This window comes from Ascidia mentula, chromosome 4 (genome assembly GCF_947561715.1).
Source record: "Ascidia mentula chromosome 4, kaAscMent1.1, whole genome shotgun sequence".
In the NCBI taxonomy this organism is placed as follows: domain Eukaryota; kingdom Metazoa; phylum Chordata; class Ascidiacea; order Phlebobranchia; family Ascidiidae; genus Ascidia; species Ascidia mentula.
In genome coordinates, this window is record NC_138569.1 from 16744407 (window position 1) to 16763936 (window position 19530).

Below are 19530 nucleotides of genomic sequence, written 5' to 3' on the forward strand. Positions count from 1 at the left end.
GTTGCATTTATGTATGTGCATTATGTTTTATCTTACTCAGTTCTTTTGAAGTGTCATGTGTAGTAGGATGTAAAATATTGGCCTCATTAGACAGATGAAAAAAAATCAAGGGTATTTTGACATTTTTATTACCTGATCATATTCCAATTATAAAACTGTGTCTTGCTGTAAATTGTTATGTCAAATAAGCTGCGGTTTATCAAGCAAGATCAGCCTAAGTTTATTCAACAATTTAAGAAAAGGGTTGGTTTGAAGCATGAACCCACACTGGAAGACAAAGTACGTTCTGTTGATAAGTGTATTGGAAAAAAAAAATTTAACATTTATTTATGCAGGTGCAACCCAATGATGCAGATGTCGAAGATTTGCCAGTAAAAGATGATGAGAAACCAGTCATTGTTGTGCTGAAAGAAGGAGACTTGACTGCAGAAGAAGCAGAAAAAGGTACTCAAACAGTGCAAAGCAACCTAGCTCTTAAAACTGTGCAACTTCTGCAGAGGGCGTTGATGATGGCCAGGAAGACGGCAAAATAAAGTTTAGAAAACCTGCAGTTTCAAAAAGGAATGCTCCTTCAGCTGGCTTGTCAGCATCAAGTAAGAAGGCAAAGGTGGAGGAAAAACCTGCCAAAACATCAGACAAAAAGAAGAAAAGTGGAGTTAAATCGAACTCATTGCTCTCATTTACAGCTGAAGAGGATGAATATGAATAGGTGTTTGTAAATGAGGATGCTGACTAACTGTGCTGAGCCTGAATTTTGTAATAAAAATAAAAGTAAACGTTGTTTTATTTGGATATAAAAAGTAAGGATTAAAAAAGATATTAAATCACAGTGGGTACATACACTACCAAAAATTGTCATTCATTGTACACAACTGCAAGTGACATCACCATTATAAGTATACTGGGAAGATATATTACCCATTGCACAATGATAACAAAACAGTCGCATGGTATGAAACAAAATAACAAAACTACATATGCATTTGGAACAAATGTCTAGGTAAGAACATAACGGTTCAACTTTGCTAAAAAAAGGATGTTAAAAAAATAAACATGTTAGCAGTGGTGGAGTGAAGCTTGATTTTAGTAATCCCAGTCATCAAAAAACTCCTGTGAAACATAGAGTTGAGACTTTTCTCTTCATCCAATACAATGTGCAAAGCTGTACATGCAATAAGTCCATACTGCATTTTCCAGACTCTTTTGCTTAGTCCTGCACATGCAAAAGTAGTGTGCACAGTTTAGTTTGTGGGTTAGTTGTTGCAAGATTTAAAAACGTGCAATTGCTAATGTTATTAAAAAAGCAGTTTTGTGGGTTAATCATTCCTTTAAAGGGCTGATTAAATAAACAGCTTATACACTGTAATGGGAAGAACTTGTCACCATGCTATGGTACTTTAAATGTCATTGTTGATATTGTGGCGCATCCAATTTAGTATTTTGCTCAAATGAATAACAAAAAAAGAAAATTGCATTCGTCATTAGAATATTAACAAGCATCAAAGGCCACAATATTTTGTAAAAACATGCCATTTTAAAACCAGTTTAATCATGCTTATTTGTGATTCAACCTACCAGTATGGGATCAATGCCAGTGTTGGGGGCAGATGTTCTCACAATTCCATTTCTGTGCTCTTGGAGTCGAACAGTAAGTTCATGTCTCTCCTTTGCCCATGCCCTGGAGTTGTGATCCAGCTGGCTTTCCAGTGATGCAACGCGGCTCTCTGCTCTATCAAGTCGAGCCAGAAGATCAGACTTGTCACTGTCGTATTGCTGTTGCTGTATCTACAAGCACAGATATATTTTTCTTAAATTTGCTTGACATGTCTCATGTGTGTGATTTAACTTCAATAAAACAAAGATAAGTTGGTTATTTTTTTCAACCTATGTATGTCAACTTACTCTCACTCTGTCAATTTCTTCCTGTAAACGCCTGTTTTCCTCCGATAACATAGAAGTGGCATTTTGATGAGCGCCATCTACAATATGGTTAACATATTGAAATAAAATAAAACCACTCAAGCATATCAAGTACCCACCTCCAACAGATATTGTGTGAGTTCCAGCAAGTGGAGCACTGCTCTTCATGTATTTGTTCAGCAGCTTTTCCATCTTCTGTATGACCTTCTCTTGTTGCACACAAGTTTCCTGCATCTTTTTCATTTTCTTTTGCTTCTCCTGTAAGCGCTTCACCGTCTCTTCAAGCTCTTTCTGGGAGGGTTTGTTCATCAAGTGTTCCTTCTCCCTTTCATTTGCCTTTATGTGTGACATGAGTGTATTAGTTGATTTGCATACAATTAATACTTAAAATCAAAACAGTTTTTGGTTAAATAGCAACTTGTTGTACCTTTATCATCTGATTTTGTAGATGATGGACTTTAGACTTGTACTTTTTTAACTCCTCGCCATCTTTTGTAAGTCTTTGCCTGACAGCAACTGCAACATTTTTTCTCGCCAATTAAATTACAGTTCATATTTTTTGTTCAAAAATCCACTTACCGAACTTGTCTGCAACTTCTTGGGATGAAACAACTCCTTGGTGAATGTCATTCATAACGGAACTGCCAATCTCTTTGTTTAACAGCATCTCCCTTCTCAACAATGCATTTTCCTCCTGTTCAAAAATTTATGGAAACATGTATTAACATGGTGAAAATCTGTTGACTTTTGCATAAGATAATTATATTTTTTTATTTGTGTCTGTAAAAACAGCGTAATGCACACCTAGTGATTCCAGGAATCGCATAAAATTGACATTCTACAAACTACATTTTTAAAGTAAAAACTTGCCTGGAGTTGGGTAAGGTTTTCTCGGAGCTTTACTATGTCACCTGACATTCTCTTCACAGCTTCCCTGTACTTGTTAAGCTCCTGCAAACAATTTCAAGCTGTGTTTACAAACAGTTGCATAATTAACAAACAACAGAATGTGTGACAAATCATGTGCTAACAAGTTTACTGAAGATTTTTTATGTGCCTACATTTAAAAATGTGCTTCTTTCTCCATGTAAAGTCATATGTCAAACTTTTACCAACCTTTGCTTGATGATCGAGCAAAGATCGAGTGTGAGTGTCCACAGTCTTCTCCATTTCTTGATTTCTTGCGTTCGAAGGCAACCTGTGCAAACAGACCTTTTTGATCAGAGCCTAAAAAACAACCCCTTTGGCCGCCTCAAATTCATATTCTGGTTGACAAACACGTCATGAACAGCCCTTGTGAAGAACTTTGTTGGACTCTTATAACTGCTTCACATAGGAGTGATCATGCTATGTTGAAGTGGCTTGTCATTGGGAACGCCCATCTTTTCATTGCCATAGGTTCAGATTACACAACAGACTAAGGTGCATGACCTCACATTGTTGGTGCTTTATTACAACTTGCCATGTATCATCTCAAAGGTTATAAATTCAATTTACATTGTTCAAAACAAACAAGAAGTTTTCAAAATGTTTTCTTTGTGTGTGAGTTTTAATAACACTTACTTGGATGTTGATGCAAGATTAGATCCAGTCAGATCTTGGTCATTTTCAGTTAAAACGTAATCTGGTAGAATTGTTTCAAGTGCATCATCTGGTGGATATTCATCTTCTTTTACCAGCTAAACACACAGAGTTAGAATGTCTCATGGTGTTTTGTTTTAAATATAAAACCCATGCTAATATAATATCCAACAAATTTTTCATTAGTACTTAGCCTTTCATTATAATCCAAATTTACGTACAAAAATACAGGAGCACAGAGCAAGAGCCAATAGACAACAGCACTCACCTGGGCAGATATGGGCCTATAATATGACACCGACATTAGAAAAAGCAAACAAACACACTAAACACTCATACACATCTCAAACAACACTCACACACAAACAAAGGACTCTCCACTGTCCAGTCAACAACTAAAAAGAAATATATAAATATGCCTTGAGACTCTACAAACGTACGCAAACCGGACTGACTCGGTAGCTATGTAATTTTCAATACATGGTTGAACACATAATCCAGTGTTAGCAACAAACCTGCTATTATTTGCTGAGGGTGTGCATAAAGATATAGCTGAATCAGAGGTACACATTAAGTAATAAAAGGCATTTTGCACAGGTATTGTTATTTTAGGTCACGCGGACTGATGGTAACAAAAGCAATACCACTAACAATGGTTCTCTCCAAACAGTAGACCTTCGAGCAACTGGTGCCCGTGGGCCTCAATTGGTACCTCTGTCAACACACTGTAAGATGGCAAATATATGTTTTACCTCTTTATGAAACATATTGAAATATTTAAGGGCTTTCCTAGAAATCTCAAGTGGTCATTTGTCAGTGGTAAATGCTGGATAAGTACTTTCCAGTGTTTCAAATAAGTAGAGATATTCTTAGAAAATGTAACATCCTTGGAAGGCATCTCGGCAATAAGTCTTGAAAACTATACTAAGACTTTAGCCATTTGCCTTGGGCTAAAAATGTCTGATTACGTACATATGGACAAACAAAAAAGTTATTATTATTTTCATTTTAAACAATACAGGATTTTGTGTTAACTGCATGATTGTGCTAGTTCTGGAACCAACACATGCCCTCATGATAGTTTATAAAAACAACATTTCATGTAACAAAGTAACTTCCAATAAGGCTAATTATGAAGTACTTGAAATAAAACAACGCTTGGCAAAAGCGGGATGTGGAGAGAAATATCCTTTGAACCAAAAACACCTGTTACTTACCAATCGTGTTTTCTTTCTTTCAAATGGAGGTCCACCGACAGCTGTTGTGTCCCGAGCCACATGTCTAGGTTGCTTGATGGTTTGGGGCTCAGGACTGTTTTGCAAATATTGTTCGGCTAATTCTTTGTTTGGATCATGGGTCTGGTAAGGTCCGTTTGACATAATAATACCATCAAGCTGGGGGAGGTTGTTTGCATCTGCTGATACTGCCAGGGTGTCTGGACGCTGGAAAAAAGTGGTACAGTGCTCTTGTTGTGATTGCTTAATGCCCCAGATACAAAATAAAAGACCACATAATGTCTTACATCACACAAAATGTTGTCAGATTTTACTATTCTTTCTACAACCTATTTCCCAATATGAACTACGTGTCAAGGTTAAAAATATTGTTTAAATTTATGTGTTATGTGCCCAAAACTATAGATGTGTGGCAACATGTTTTATTCTCTGAAGTTATTGGTTGTTTCACAAATAAACAATCGTAACAAAGTTGTATGATTTGATGTTTTTATACTCAGTACAGCAAATAATTTGTATTGATTAAAACGCAACTGTTTTAACTGCAAAATTTTCTTGCAAACGATTCTCACTTCTGTATTGATTAATCTAACTACAAGTCTGCAACTTGGGTAAGGACCCTCCAGGGTTTGAAAGTTGGAACCTTGAACAATCAAATCATCCACCCTTACACCAAGTCTCCCTGCATCTGAAGTGAGAGCTGCCAACAAACAGAAAAATATAGTAATAAGCAGCAAATAACACAACATTTTTGTAAAAAAAACATTTTTGTTTTGTAAAAAGGTAAAAATTATCAATCTTGTAAACCATAAAAGTGAACAAGTTAAGTATGTTCTTATAACATATGCAAATGTCTTTCAAACTGGATCTGTGAACAGCACACAACTTCATCTTTTAAATAGTTCAACATGGTACAGTGCAAGATGAGATTAGATCTCTAACCTTGAAATAGTTCCTCATCAAGAAGCAAAGTAGAAAATCCGATGGGACTTCTGATGGTCCAAGTTACAGATGTCATCGCTACAACACAAAACCAGCACCAATAACTAGTTCCTACTCATATTGCAAAATGTCTTTACTTTTACAGAACTTTAAGAAGCCATGTTCTTACTTGTTGAAGTTGGGTAAAACTCAAGCACGAGAGCAGAGTTGTGACCAAACATTGTGGCTGTGTCATTATTGCAAAACATGAAAACATGATTCCATTCTGGTCTTGTTCCTCCAGTGCTTGGTGTTGTAAGCTGTAAAGGCACAGTAGATAAATTTACAATTTAACCATTGTATTTGCCTTGGCATGATGCTGCCACACAGTTGCACAAAAGAAAAATTCACAAACTGGCCTTCTGGAACAAAAAAAAAGTCAAAAAGTCAAATTTATTATGGAAGTTTAATTTATGTGCAAAAATGTCAATTTTGTTTAGCTCTCATAGAAACTTCTGGACTATTTGGCACCTGTGGAAAACCTTGCTTATGTTGCTTCATCACTTCAAATGCAGAGGGGTTTGGTGAAGGGAAAGTAACTGTGGTGGTGGTGATGCCAGCTGGGCATGGCTTCCTTGACAGCATGCTTTCCCTAAAAAAAATTTCTTTGCAATAAGTTTGATTGTATTTTGATGCTAAACTTTGTTTGTCAAACTTTATTCATTCAACTAAACCCAACAGTGAAAGTAGAAAATATTTTAGACTGGATGAAAAAAAAAAGAAAAAAGTTTTGGAATCCCAGGTGAGATTTTTGTATATGCAAATAAATTTACCAATTAAGGTTTTTATAACTATTTAAATCAGCCATTGCTTATTTTCACCACTGACTGAATGTGTTACACTTCAACAAGTGTGAAGGGTCATTTGCTTCTTGTTGCTAAAGTTAGCTTCCATACTTGTATTTTGTGTAATCTGGTACTATTCTTGCCACAGCGAGTAAAGGGCCTTGGTGATTTTTTATGTTCTGTTCGAAGTCCCGCAAAGTGACCTCAAGGCCACAAAATCCAAAACCCTGAAAAAATGTGAATGCATTTGATGAAATCAACGATAACAAGTAGGTTTTAACTTTTATCATCTTATCAATGATATCAATTACTCTTGAATTTACCTCATGTTATGACAAACAGTAAATGGGAGACATTTCTGTAGAAATTACCTGTAGACGGGGCAGGTAACTTAGCTTCCTCAATATCGTTGCATACACTCTAATACCTGATGGGATTGACTTGGTAGGCTGAAAAACACATATGGGGAATATTAACATGGACATATGTTAGAGGATACTATTATAAAATTAGAACAAATTGGGAAGCATAACAGTTTGGACTGCTTTTCTATTTCTAGTACTTAAAGTAAACTTTATAGTTCATTAGAGAGTTGAAGTAACAGTGTTTACCTGGACTAATTCAAAATGGTAGGGATGAAATGGAGCCAAGCTGGTGATTGGAATTTGAAACTTAACAAGTTTTTCTTTGGATGAGCTGTCTGACACTGTGAGGATAAGTTCCTCCTCATCTATTCTATCCTCTGCAACCTGTTGGAAAAAGTTTTACTTTTGAGTGCAACTGTTACATGGCAAAGCACCATTTAAAAACTGCATAGAAATTTTATACTCGATATACACAACACGCCTATTTATTGGATGAAGATATGAAATAAACTGTGGGATCTAAAAAGTTTTATTTTTTAGTAATTACATATTTTTAAACTATAAGATATTTTGTAACCTATAAGAATCAATACAAACTCACATCCATTGTTAAGATTTCTTCCCATGTTGGAGAATGTGTTGGTTGTAGAGTTGCGTGTGTAGCACCCTGTGCAGCCCTTCCACCTCTCTCCTCATGTGAACTTTTTCTGTTTGGGTTTTGTAAAAAAATCTTGTTTGAAAAGGTTACTTTATTTTCTAAAAGTTTTTGAGATATTTTGATATATTAAAGTAACTTTTTACACAAAAGCATCCCTAAAATATTCCAAAACTATGTTACAACTTTCTCAGTAGTTTACTTCTACCTACAGGCAAAATACCCCAAAATCTTACAGTGTCGCAAATGGAAGAGGATCTGCTCCATCAGACCTTGAAGGAAGGCTGGTAGCACCATGAACAATCACATAAATTTGATCATGTCCTGGTTTTGCCACATGCCTGTTAATGGGACCTTGGTTGCCAATTGCTCTGGGGCTGGTCATGGTTGGAGACTTAACCGGACTCCTAGTGGGTTGTCTTTTCGCTGATGACCTTCCAGCCTTGTCTGGTGAAGTTCCTCTTGCAGGGGTGTCCATAGTTGTCTGGACACAATTATCATAATTTAGCCTTTTTTGCAGTGAGCTCACCATGTGTGTTTTGGTGCATGATAAAGGTCTCACTTATCAATTATGCATCACAATATTGTTGTATGTAGTTTTAATTTGAGGTAAACTCAATACCTCCTGAATTATAAATATTTAATTATTATGTAGAGAATACATCATGCTGCAAATTTTAATAACCACCAAGTGTGAAGTGTTCCTGCAGAGGCCAGTGACATGTTTATGTCAAGCGACGCTTTTTAACAGGTATTCTGTTCAATGGCATCAGAAAAACTTAGGATCAGAAAAACATCAGATAAATGACATCACAGCTATGATCATAGTGATGAAAGGTTGCAAGCATGTGTAAACAAGCCATGTAAAATGCAAAAAAAACTTGCAAATTAAATGTCATCATAATGAAACATGTACAAATAATCATAATGCAAGGTATATCACATTTAACAGTAGATCAATCAAGAAGCAATTATGCCAAAAGAAAATTCCATTTCGAGAAGCAGTACACTCAGTCCATCAATTGCAAGCAGCAGTCCTTCATCCAGTAGATCATCTTCGAGTTCGAGCAGTACACCGAGCATGGTTAGTTAATTGTCGATATTAATTATTTAGCACACAGATCAAATGCACTCACACCCACAAAAATCTCAACCATATGCAGTGGAAGGTTGGGTTACTGAACAGATGCTCTGGTAAAACACAGGTGAAAGCAGAGGATAAAATGATGTCGCTTTTTGAGATCACCAACAGCGGAATAAAGGATGAAGTTTCAATGGAAATTCAGGTAACAAAATTAATTGTTTGTTTGGTGACCAGATTAAAAGGTAAAAAGGCTGATAAAAAACCTTTTAACAACTTTTCCATTATGGCTCTATGTTGCATTATAGAATTTGGGATGCGTTTGGTTTAAAATTATTAAAATTATTGTTGTCACATCAAATATAGGCATAATCACATAAAAACTATATGTTCCCCTTAAAGAATGCTGTGACAGAGGACATGGACAGGATGGTTGACAATTTCAAGAAAAATGAAAAAGAAATACTTCGAGAGAAGTTTATCAGGACCTGTGTGTCTGAAATGGAAAACATGCTTGGTGCAGTCGATGAATCAAGTCAAGACAATCGCATGAGGATTATGAATGGGTTAAAGAGGAGAACCAAAGCACAAATAACTGAGATGGTTATTAAGGTATGTAACCTCAATGGTTGGATTTATAACACATTGTTAAACAAATGACATGTTACAAAGAATAAATATATGATTAAAATTAATGCCAGAATCCTGTTTTGTTTTTACTGGAGTAATCTGTAAAATTGTCCTGCTCAGTTATACCACAAACACATGTGAGCTTTTGTGAAAACATTTGTTGTTGAAATGGTCATGCAATAAGAATGGCAAGACTAGCAAAACAATTATTATATATTGATAATGGTGATGAATAGATGGCAGAATATAAATAATGCAAACACATACACAGACCATGCATGTTGTGTGTGAAGGGTTTGCAGGAAAATTTTTCATCAGAATGGCAAGAAATAGCTGCCGATCACACAGAGCATGTTACAGAGGACATCGAGATTCGACTTTGGAGCGAATTGAGTGGGAAATTGCAGAGCATTTACCGTGTATACAGAAACACAGCCAACACACTTAAAATTGACAAGCAGGTTAATTATAATATGTGTTAGAATTATGATTGTGAGTTGGTGCAAACCTTTGGGATGGGCAAAGTGGATGTTACTTCTGTATATTGAGGTTACTAAGTTTCAAATTTTGCAACCTCTATTCAGAAAAACGTTTTCAAAATTTGCAGCCATGTTTTATTTAGGAACACTTTTAAGATTTCCTTTTTGAGAAAAAAAAGCTGTCCCACAATGCAGTTATAATAAACTTGTTTTTATAAACTTGTTTATCATACATTTCGCCAGACTGACGATAACACAAGCTTCAGCCAAAATTGCATTAAACATGCAGGGACAAACTGCCTTGTGGGTCAGCCTTTTTTCTTGAATGTTTACTTTAAAAAAAATTACCATGCCATGAAACTAATATTAATTCAAACCTTCCACTTGAAATGTGAAATATGTTATAAAAATTAATTGTAAACCTTTGCCCATCCTTTAAAAAACCAAACGGTGTTAATGTGTTGCTAGGCAAGCGTGGACATGACAGAGAACAGGTTGGAATCACTGCTCACACAAGTGCACATCAACAACAATGAACGGATGCGTTACTTAACCAATGCCACACAGCAATACCTCCAGGATGAAATACGAAGACGGGAGCTAGAGTTCCAAGTGCAACTGGAGCTGGAAACAAGGACGATGCGACGTGAATTGGCACAGATTAGGCAAAATGCAGAAATTTACAGAGAGACTAAATCAAGTACCTGCTTGCTGCTGTAACTTTATCTTTCTGATTACATTTAACATTTACTAAAAAACAATACATGCTATATTGTTAGCTTTCAAAATGCTTTTGAAAACAGTCACTAACCCTAAGGCCTACTGCATGATATCAGTTAACAGTTCAACCCTGGCATTACTGTAGCATATATAACTTTAGCAACAGGGCCAACAAAAGTTTATGAAGCGTGACACACCACAGTGTCTGGCACAAAACACAAAATAAACAGACTGCTATCAGTGAGATTAGGTTAGTCAGGCATATCAGATTCCAACATAGGGGGTGATTTCTCTCACAATGACAATATATACAACAGAACTGCCTGTGTTAAATGGTGTTTGTCGTATGACAATGGTGTTCTATGTTTAAAAGTGTTAATAAACACTAATATTGCTTGACAGGAGATGTGTTTAAACTGTGATGCTAATTGTAGTAACTACATGGGCATGACTCTCAACATTCAAGTGTCTTAATCAAACAACAGTTGAACCACAATTAATTGAATTGGAATTCTAGGTGAAATATGGAAAAAAGAAAAAAAATGTTATTTCCCTATATTACTAGTTTTATTGATCAGCTTTAGAACCAATCATTTACTACAATGAAGAACTTCAACCATCTACTTAATATATCCTGTGGTAGAATTTACTGTGACTTAAAAACTATATTTTAAACTTTTCACGTTAGAAATATGAATCAGCTTATTTTGTTACATTGTACAAACAAATTTTTAAATACAAAGCCTCTAAATCAACACCGAGCGACAGCACCCTACAAAAACAACAGGTTTCTAAAGCAGCAGTTTTGGGAAAGCTTGAGCAAACAGAGTAGTGTTTGCCACCCCATTGTTGCCACTTCACACAATGGAATTTTGTTTTATCGCTATAATTGTCCATAAAATTACTGTTAGTTCAAACATACCCGACGTTTCAATTTGGAACTTGTCACCAGTTGCTAAGCAAAAGTGTGGAAAACACAGAAGGCTTAATTAAAACTCAAGTTATAAATATACCTCTCTGTTATTTGGGGAGTTTACATCATCTGGAGGGGGACTTGATGAAAGGCTGATGTGAAACGAATCTTCAGACATCATTTTTTCATATGCTGGCCCCACTTTAGACGCATCTGAAACTGATGTAGAACTTGTGTTAAAATAAAACTTAATTTTAAGGGTATCCACAACCCATAACCATATATATTTTACTGACATGTCACCCTGCTCAAGGCTTTGACATGCAAACATATATACCCATAGTTTGGTCCATTGTATTTGACATGGGTTGTGTTTCTAATGGTTGTTTTAATGAGGATTGGCCATTGTAGTGTTCTTTAGATCCATTCAGTGAAGATACAACAGTCTCATCTATATACAAATGCATGATGTTTAGAAGAAAAATGTACACAAAAAATATGTGTAACATTACCATCATGGTTCATAGCTATCCTTAAAAACATATTGACCTGAAAAATACAACTTAGCAAAACCCACCAGCTGTATTGGCTGAAGTAACTGCTTTGCGGTAGGTTAATTGTGTTAAGTTAGGTCGTTCCTCCTCAATTGGCGATGAAAGTTTTAGTTGTGGAACATTGGGTTGACTTTTCTCCACAATTTGAGCCTCGTCTTCCTGATTAAATGACATTTTCTATCTTTATGTTTGAACTCGACTAACACAACTGTTTCAAAAGTCTTACACCAGTTAAACTTTCTTCACTGCTGGTGCGCACCAGTGGGTCCAAGTACTCTCGAAACGCCACTGTGTAAGAAAGTCTTCCACAATGCATTGAAATTGATGCTCTTGTAAGTGGTCGTAGAAGGGTGAGCACCCCAGCATACTTGTAGTAATCATTTCCCTTTCTGGAAATGGAATCACTATATTAGGAAGATATACTATATGGAAAGTTTTTAATACTTTAGTTTTAGAGCAACACAATATTAACAGCTTTAAAATGGTTAATGATCAGGGTAACATCAAGCAAATAGCTTCCGCCTCATGTCAATGTCTACTTTCAAAACCAAGGTTTTTAGATTTACTCACTGAACATTGAGGTTAGCTTTAGGCAGTTCTGTCCTTGGATAAATGGCAAATATAGCCTCTCCCGACCGTTCCATTTTTTTATTTCCAGTGTGAAATGCCTCAATTGCCAAATGCACATCATAATTCTTGTCATTTTTGCAAAAACCTTAAAATAAAAATGAATGGTTCATAGAATGTCCGCGCATGATAAAGACACTCTCAAACAATTAAGTCCAGAATACAGCCTACGTGTAAACTTCTACTTTTAGTCAAAAATTATCTTTAAGCATGTTTAATTGTTATAATTCGCCAACCTTTGGGTAAAATAAATTGAAATTGACTTTTTTTAAATTGTGCAGAAGACAATGACCCATCCCACTTCAAAGAATCTGTTTCGGTTTGATATCTGGTTTCTGGTGATCCTGCATCATTGACATCAAGGGTAACCTATAACAGGAAATTTTAAATACAAGTCAAAAATACAGGTGGAGCTTATTGTAGTTCCGATTGTATTAAAAACATCATACCTGAGAGAGCAAATCAGACCGATGTCCATGCCGCAGAGACAACTTCAGGACGTAATTTCCGATCTTGTTGAACTGCACCTGGGTTATTCCAAATTCAAAAACAAGTATCTTTTCTTCCAGGTGTACAACTTTGTTTCGTTGTGTCATCTTTCAGGTTTACAGTCCAGTCATCTCATCATGAACCGACCAGCCGACTTGAGCTACGCGCCATCACCGTACAACTCGTTGTTTGTTTACGAAGTCACGCCTTGTTGCGTTGCCCTATGTTCACGTTTTTTGCGAATTTGGCTACTTCAAGAAACAGCAAAAACGTCGGGAAAAATATATTCCTAAAATATTTAAGTAAATTGTTGTCCGTTCATTACATGTTAAATAATAAGTTCATAGCTCTAATCAATTTGACTGTGAACTTCTTTTGCCAAAACCTTTTTACAAAAGCCCTTGCACAACAGTTCCCAACTTTGTTACTGGGTTACTTTTCATGTTAAAAACATGCGGTTTAAAGTTTTTATTGGCACAGATGACGTGAAAACACACCAAAAGATACATAAGTCACATGGGAATTGAATACACAACATTATTGCACAGCAAATACAGTTTTGTTTGCAATATATGAAAGATCAATAAAAAATATAATGTTGTAAATGAAAATTAGTCCAAAAAGTTGAATCTCATACATGTGATAATCTCAATGAAGCCACACACATTTCTTCTTGTCAGATTTAGGAATTGGAAGACATTTGTTAAGTTCTTCACATCCATTGGGTGCCCAGTTCTACAAAAAAAATTAAAAAATACACAAAAAAACTAAATGCTTAACAATATATGCACTAACCATTACTGCATCATCACACCAATCAAATTGTGGAATTCCTGGTTTTAATTTTGCTTCATGTTCCTGGACAAGTTTGTTAATTTTCTCTATTGCTTCTGTATATTCACTGCTATGCCTGTAACAAAACATACAATTTGTAACTTTGAATTAATAGAGTGCAGAAATTTTCAATAATAATTATGTCGTACTTCATTGGGTAATGTTCACTTGGGTCTCTCCCCAAATGAAACAAAACTGGATTGGAAGTATAATTCATCTGGTCATGAGTGGTGATATTTTCAAGGTGTTCTCCTCTGCAAAATGTTATTCCCTGTGGGATGAAAAATAAACAGTTTTCAGCACTTCAACTGCATTCTTTTATTTTAGTCAATACTTTATTGAACTCCACCCACGGACTTGTCCATGTCCACAAATGTGCTTTGTAAAAACCATAACGAACTGCAAACAGGGTGTTTCCACGATAATGAAATATTGGTCTGAAACAATTATAGAAATGTTGCAAAAAAACTTTTAAGTGAGAAGCTAAACAAAATCACTTAATTTTTTTCCTAAATAAACAACCGTTTCTTTAGTTAAGAATCAATTTTAATAATTAACTTTTGCATCCCTGTTATCAATTTAACAAACTGTTATCCTTTAAAGTTTACCTGTCAAACTCTTCACCACCCATCAAAGTATGTTTTAAACTTATTCCATCAATTGTGACATTTTGTGGTTGTGCAATTTCAGCCAAGTCAAGTGCTGTCGTGAACCAATCCATTAGGCTTCCCACTTGGTGGCTTACCTGCAATGATACGATATGTCAACTAATAACAAGATTTTTTGATTACTATAAATAAGTATTGTCAGGTAGGCATGCTATCACTTACTTGGCCTGGCTTAACGAATCCAGGACCCCAAGCAATGGTGGGCTCCCTAATTCCCCCTTCAAAAGTGGTCTCTTTTCCACACAACAAGGGTCCATTGCAGCCATCACCTGAAAAGAGGCAAATTGTGAATTTGGCTAAATATGTTATGACAGTTATGCTTAGTGCTGACTATAGGTTAATATGTACAGGGAAAGTAAGTAAAATTTCTGTTGTGTTGCCATACTTTGTGCATCATTGATCATAGCTGCTCCATTATCAGAGGAAAAGAAAACGAGTGTGTTCTGATCAAGTCCAAGCGTTTTTAGCTGCTTCAAGATTTCACCCACGCCATAATCTAGCTCTCGCACAGCATCGCCATATCTGCAATAAATATTAAATTGCCATGTACTGTTTGTCATAGCTATAATATTTATAATTAACAAACTAAAGGTTATTGTAATACTCACGCTCCTCTTCTGCTAGTTTTTCTGAACATTTCAGAGGCATACACTGGACCATGGGTTGCATCTGGTGCCCAGTACAGGAAAAAAGGCTTGTCTGATTGAGACTGTTCTTGCAAAAATTTCAAAGCTTCCTTAAAATAGATGTAGATTAAACTTGGTCAACATCAGCACATAGTTTACCAACCTCAATATACAACTGTGTTAGATTTGAAGTTGCAGCTGTAATAGGAAATTCCTCATAATACCTTCGACAAAAATTCAATATTAAGAATATTTTGATTGCCAAACGTTGCACCTTGCTTTGCAACCCACCAGAGGGTTGCCCAAGGCCAAGTAACATTAACTGAGCTTGACAATAAGGATAATTATTTTATTTTTAATGTTTTAGAAATTAGATCTAAATGTATCAGCTAGTAATCTGACCTTCCCGCCATTTTGCTTCCGTTATACACTGGAATATTGGGTTTTGTTTTGTCATCATATGGTCCAAAGTGACAGTTTGGAGCACCAAACCACTCATCAAATCCATGCTTTAAAGGCAAATATTGTTCTTGGTGGCCTAGATGCCTTGACAAAAAAACGTTGCAACTTAGCTATGAATTCTTCATGTATTATAACGACCCTTGTAATCTCGGTTTTACCATTTTCCAACAAGTTTTGTGGAATAGCCAACATTTTTAAGCAGCTCTGGCAAAAGGACTTCTGTGTCTGCAATTCCTCCAACTATGTTTTGAGGTGTGTAACCTGTAAAAACCATGCATAAAAAAGTACTTTGTTAAGTATAGATGTACTTATTGTATCCTACAATATGCATTCATTACCATTGTGTCCATGATAAGTGCTTGTGTAGAATCCATTTCTAATTGGAAGTCTTCCCGTTAACAGAGCAGCTCGAGCTAAACAATAAAGCATTCCAAATTAGATTATTGTTAAAGGATACACATGTATGTTGTTTTACATGGAGAGCACAGTGGGTTTGCACTGTAAAATTCTGTAAAAAGCATGCCTTCTCTGGCCATTTGGTCTAAATTAGGAGTTTCCTTTGCTGGGTGTCCAAAGATTCCAAGATCACCCCATCCCATCTTAAACAATAAATTAGAAGTCAAACAGTGATACTAGAAATATGCTGTTTCTGTGTCAAACTTACATCATCCATGAGCATGTAAACAAAGTTAGGCCGATTTGATCCTTTCGTCATTTCCAACATATGAACAAGATTGACGAAATTTAACAATATTATGCATTTTGTACAGTAATGCATTGTTTTATCGTTATGGAAATATTACCACACACACAGTGCTTTTAATAATAAACTATACACGTTGTGACACCTACTGTGTAGAGAAATAAACAAAATAAATCAATGAATGTCGTTTGCAAATAAATTCCAACAGTAAATTGCAGCTTCAAAACAAAAACAAACCAATCAACCAGTCAGTCACGTGCAAGTATAGAAATATAATAAAACAGCTGTTCTAAAAAAAATAAAAATCATACAATAAATTACAAACTTTCCAATCTCGGATAGGGTTATATTTAGGGATGCACTGAAAGTTCGGTTTGCCGTAAACTTTTTTACTGCATGTAACACTAATACGCAAAGTTTAATATAGTTTAGAAACAAAGTTTAAACCGTACTAGTGTGTTTTATTTGGTAATTGTCATCGAAACCAACTTAAAAAAGTTGGTACAGCATTCCTTAAGTGCCAATAAAAGGTTGTATGATGGGATCAGGTTCGTGCGAATCCAAATAATTAGAAACATTATTCGTGCGAACCCGAATATATTCGTATGCAAGTATGACGTCATTAATAGTTGGTCGTTTGCATCACGTGCGGAAGTATGTTGCTTCACCAACTATTCTTTTGATATCATACGACAAATAAATTGTTGTTTTCTGAAAAGTTTAATAAACTTGTGGAAACCAACAACCGAGTCTGTACTATATCTCAGACGAACGGTGGCCTTTACCGCTAGTGTTTGGGAAAAACGATACTTTGATTGACATAACGTAATAAAGTCGATATGTCATGATTGACCAAATATAATGTTGAACAACACAGGGCTTCCGTTCTTTTGTTTTCAAATGCGCTACTGCATTTTGGTGACGAAAACCCGTGCTATACGAGCAGCGCCCAGAATGCAATACGATGTTAGACCACCAGGATTTTGCAACAATCGCAACGACATTTTCGTCACGTTTTGTTCAATCGTGGTGATAAACCAAGAGCAAAAGCGACTACACCAGTTCTCGTGGCGTTATAAGCGGTGTACTACCGTTATTGGTCATGCGAAAAATACAAAAACTTTGGCGGTTGTATCACACAACTATATTATGCTTTAATAAGTATTTGCATACGAATCTTGCGCAATATTCGGGTTCGTACGAATCTGACATCTGTGCTCATATTAGGCGAATCTATTCGGGTTCAGGTTCGCCTTGTCACATCCCTATAGATCAGATGCATTCCAGCACATGTTTTGTTTAAATTTATCGCGATTTTAAATGACATTTTTGTGATACATTTTATTTTGATTGCAACCAAACAACGGCTTATGTGCTTTTATCATAACGTGTTCTTTGGAGGCGTTCCGCATCCACGAAAGGAATGTCAAGTTTTCAGAAACGAAATATTTCAGCGCCAAGAACAACTTTTATTTATCAAGGACACAGCCATAAAAAATGATGAAGTAAAAGCAAAATATACACTTAAATGCAGCAATGTTTTACACGCAAGACCATCAAAAGGTATAGCTGGATGGGATTTGCGCTATTATCGTTAAAAATACATCATGTCTAAATTTGGCACTGTCAAGAACCGACAACTGAACTCGGTATTTTTTCCACCATTCCTGGGTAAAAGAAAAGTTTCTTGCACAGAGTGCTCACAAACTCTGGCGTTCCATGATACGAGGGTTGGCATCCATCGGATGAAGATGATATTTTTCTTCGTACGAAATCGTTGACCAGGGTTAGAATTTCTGTGATCTCCATGTCTTTGGCGTGGTTTGCCATCATCTTGACAAAGCCCTGTATATACCAACTTCCATGACGAGTATTGCGCAATGCCGATGTACCTTCAGAACATAAAATGTTACGAGAAAGCTTACGAGAAATGTCGATGAGATGCTGTATGTTCGGATTATTACCAAGACTAAGTTACGTGTTGCAAAAATAATCATTAAACACACGAGAATATTTTTTTAAGATTCTTTATTCAGCTATTATAAATAGTTGTTGAACTATACATAACATTATAGGCTTACCCGGCAAACAAGCATTTCCTATGATCATATCTGACATTGTTGGCAGCCGTTCGTTTTTGTTGTTTAAGCATTTGCCAAGTTCTTGAAATTGTTCAACCAAACCATTGTCTGTAGTAATGGGTGGGCCATCAGGGACATCCTGGAGAAATTCTCTACACGCTTGAATCAAGAAGATTTTGGGTTTGTTTTGCAAGAACGGACAGCGTTCGTTGTCGAACATACGTAAAACCTTAGACAGTTCCACTTTCTCTCCGTCACTGCCATATACGAAATTTTGTGCGCCGTGGCTAAGAATAGCGACAACAGTGCAATCTTTGTGCAGATGTTTTGTGTTTTGAGAAAATTTCTCTAAATGTTGCACCATTTCATGCCCAGAACAATTTTCTACCACCGTAGTGTCGAAGTACAACTGATGGAGTAGCTTTATCAGATTCTTTTGGTCAATGTCACTGCCCTCTCGCTGCAACAAATTCGTGCCTTGACCAAAGACAGATATATTGACAAGCAGCGCAAGACCTCTTGGCTTGGATGTCATTTTATAGGCGTCAAGTTGGGTGCGTTCGAAAACATCAACGGTAGTATTGGTTACGTACAGGTCATGCTGTCCGTCCCGAAGATCTAATCCGTTGTTTGCTGGGCAAGTATTTTTTAATGCTTCAGAGCAGTGCTCCGTGCTGCTCAATCTGGCGATGCATCTAATGTCCGCAGCTCCAGTTATTTCAGCTTCAGCATCACCTAACATATCGGACAAGTATGATTGCCCAGACTCTTGCAAAGCTTGTTTAAAAATTTCGTAAGCTTTAGGCCCTCTTTTTGGTAATATGCTTAAAAATGCGACATTTCGCGAAAACGTTGTTGGCTGATATTGAATTTTTTCGACCATTCTGTCCGATATAACGTTTTCCTGGACTAAATATTGCAGTAATGCTTCAAGGCAAAGGTTCTCGGCCAATTTCAAACGTCTTTTGATCAATACGTTTCTGTGCAATTCCTTCATTGTCCAGCACTGTTTAGTAGTCATCACTTAAACATCTGTTAAGCCTATCTCCATTTCCACACCTATCTCCATTCCCACTCCAGTCATTTGCTTCTCAAAAATTCAACCTAGCTCCAGTTATTTGCTCACGCTCACAACCCAACC

General features: G+C 36.2%; 5 protein-coding genes across 7 annotated transcripts; 2 read left to right on the forward strand and 3 right to left on the reverse strand.

Moving 5' to 3' along the window:
• The first annotated feature begins 138 nt into the window (after positions 1 to 138).
• On the forward strand, positions 139 to 773 carry LOC145899385 (uncharacterized protein KIAA1143 homolog). The gene is made up of 3 exons (XM_082988139.1): positions 139 to 279; positions 336 to 444; positions 498 to 773. Exons 1-3 carry the CDS (start codon positions 178 to 180, stop codon positions 707 to 709), a joined length of 423 nt encoding a protein of 140 aa, XP_082844265.1. The 5' UTR covers positions 139 to 177; the 3' UTR covers positions 710 to 773.
• On the reverse strand, positions 767 to 13196 carry LOC145899351 (coiled-coil domain-containing protein 33-like). 3 transcript variants are annotated; one of them, XM_082988098.1, is made up of 26 exons: positions 12976 to 13196; positions 12763 to 12895; positions 12470 to 12614; positions 12126 to 12288; positions 11923 to 12058; positions 11683 to 11796; positions 11446 to 11564; positions 7759 to 8006; positions 7469 to 7574; positions 7114 to 7251; positions 6874 to 6951; positions 6614 to 6729; positions 6189 to 6309; positions 5848 to 5977; positions 5679 to 5756; positions 5309 to 5436; positions 4719 to 4943; positions 3484 to 3599; positions 3037 to 3118; positions 2791 to 2871; positions 2500 to 2614; positions 2348 to 2436; positions 2040 to 2256; positions 1903 to 1979; positions 1576 to 1785; positions 767 to 1110 (listed from the first exon to the last, which is right to left on the reverse strand). In XM_082988098.1, the coding sequence occupies exons 1-26, from the start codon at positions 13120 to 13122 to the stop codon at positions 1084 to 1086; spliced, it is 3339 nt and encodes a 1112-aa protein (XP_082844224.1). In that variant the 5' UTR covers positions 13123 to 13196; the 3' UTR covers positions 767 to 1083. The 3 variants fall into 3 exon arrangements, with proteins under 3 accessions (XP_082844224.1, XP_082844222.1, XP_082844223.1); XM_082988096.1 differs by having other exon boundaries at positions 1903 to 2256; XM_082988097.1 differs by having other exon boundaries at positions 767 to 1213; positions 1903 to 2256.
• On the forward strand, positions 8013 to 11439 carry LOC145899379 (uncharacterized). Its single transcript, XM_082988131.1, has 5 exons — positions 8013 to 8606; positions 8728 to 8808; positions 9006 to 9206; positions 9527 to 9694; positions 10181 to 11439. The coding sequence occupies exons 1-5, from the start codon at positions 8496 to 8498 to the stop codon at positions 10430 to 10432; spliced, it is 813 nt and encodes a 270-aa protein (XP_082844257.1). The 5' UTR covers positions 8013 to 8495; the 3' UTR covers positions 10433 to 11439.
• Positions 13197 to 13475: 279 nt separating the features above from the next.
• LOC145899359 (N-acetylgalactosamine-6-sulfatase-like) lies at positions 13476 to 16452 on the reverse strand. The gene is made up of 14 exons (XM_082988107.1): positions 16270 to 16452; positions 16081 to 16204; positions 15944 to 16018; positions 15764 to 15866; positions 15546 to 15689; positions 15307 to 15367; positions 15126 to 15253; positions 14903 to 15039; positions 14680 to 14786; positions 14458 to 14594; positions 14184 to 14286; positions 13999 to 14120; positions 13811 to 13925; positions 13476 to 13750 (listed from the first exon to the last, which is right to left on the reverse strand). The coding sequence occupies exons 1-14, from the start codon at positions 16381 to 16383 to the stop codon at positions 13664 to 13666; spliced, it is 1557 nt and encodes a 518-aa protein (XP_082844233.1). The 5' UTR covers positions 16384 to 16452; the 3' UTR covers positions 13476 to 13663.
• A 1337-nt stretch (positions 16453 to 17789) lies between these two features.
• On the reverse strand, positions 17790 to 19497 carry LOC145899367 (caspase-2-like). Its single transcript, XM_082988117.1, has 2 exons — positions 18390 to 19497; positions 17790 to 18200 (listed from the first exon to the last, which is right to left on the reverse strand). The coding sequence occupies exons 1-2, from the start codon at positions 19408 to 19410 to the stop codon at positions 17935 to 17937; spliced, it is 1287 nt and encodes a 428-aa protein (XP_082844243.1). The 5' UTR covers positions 19411 to 19497; the 3' UTR covers positions 17790 to 17934.
• Between the last annotated feature and the right edge of the window lie 33 nt (positions 19498 to 19530).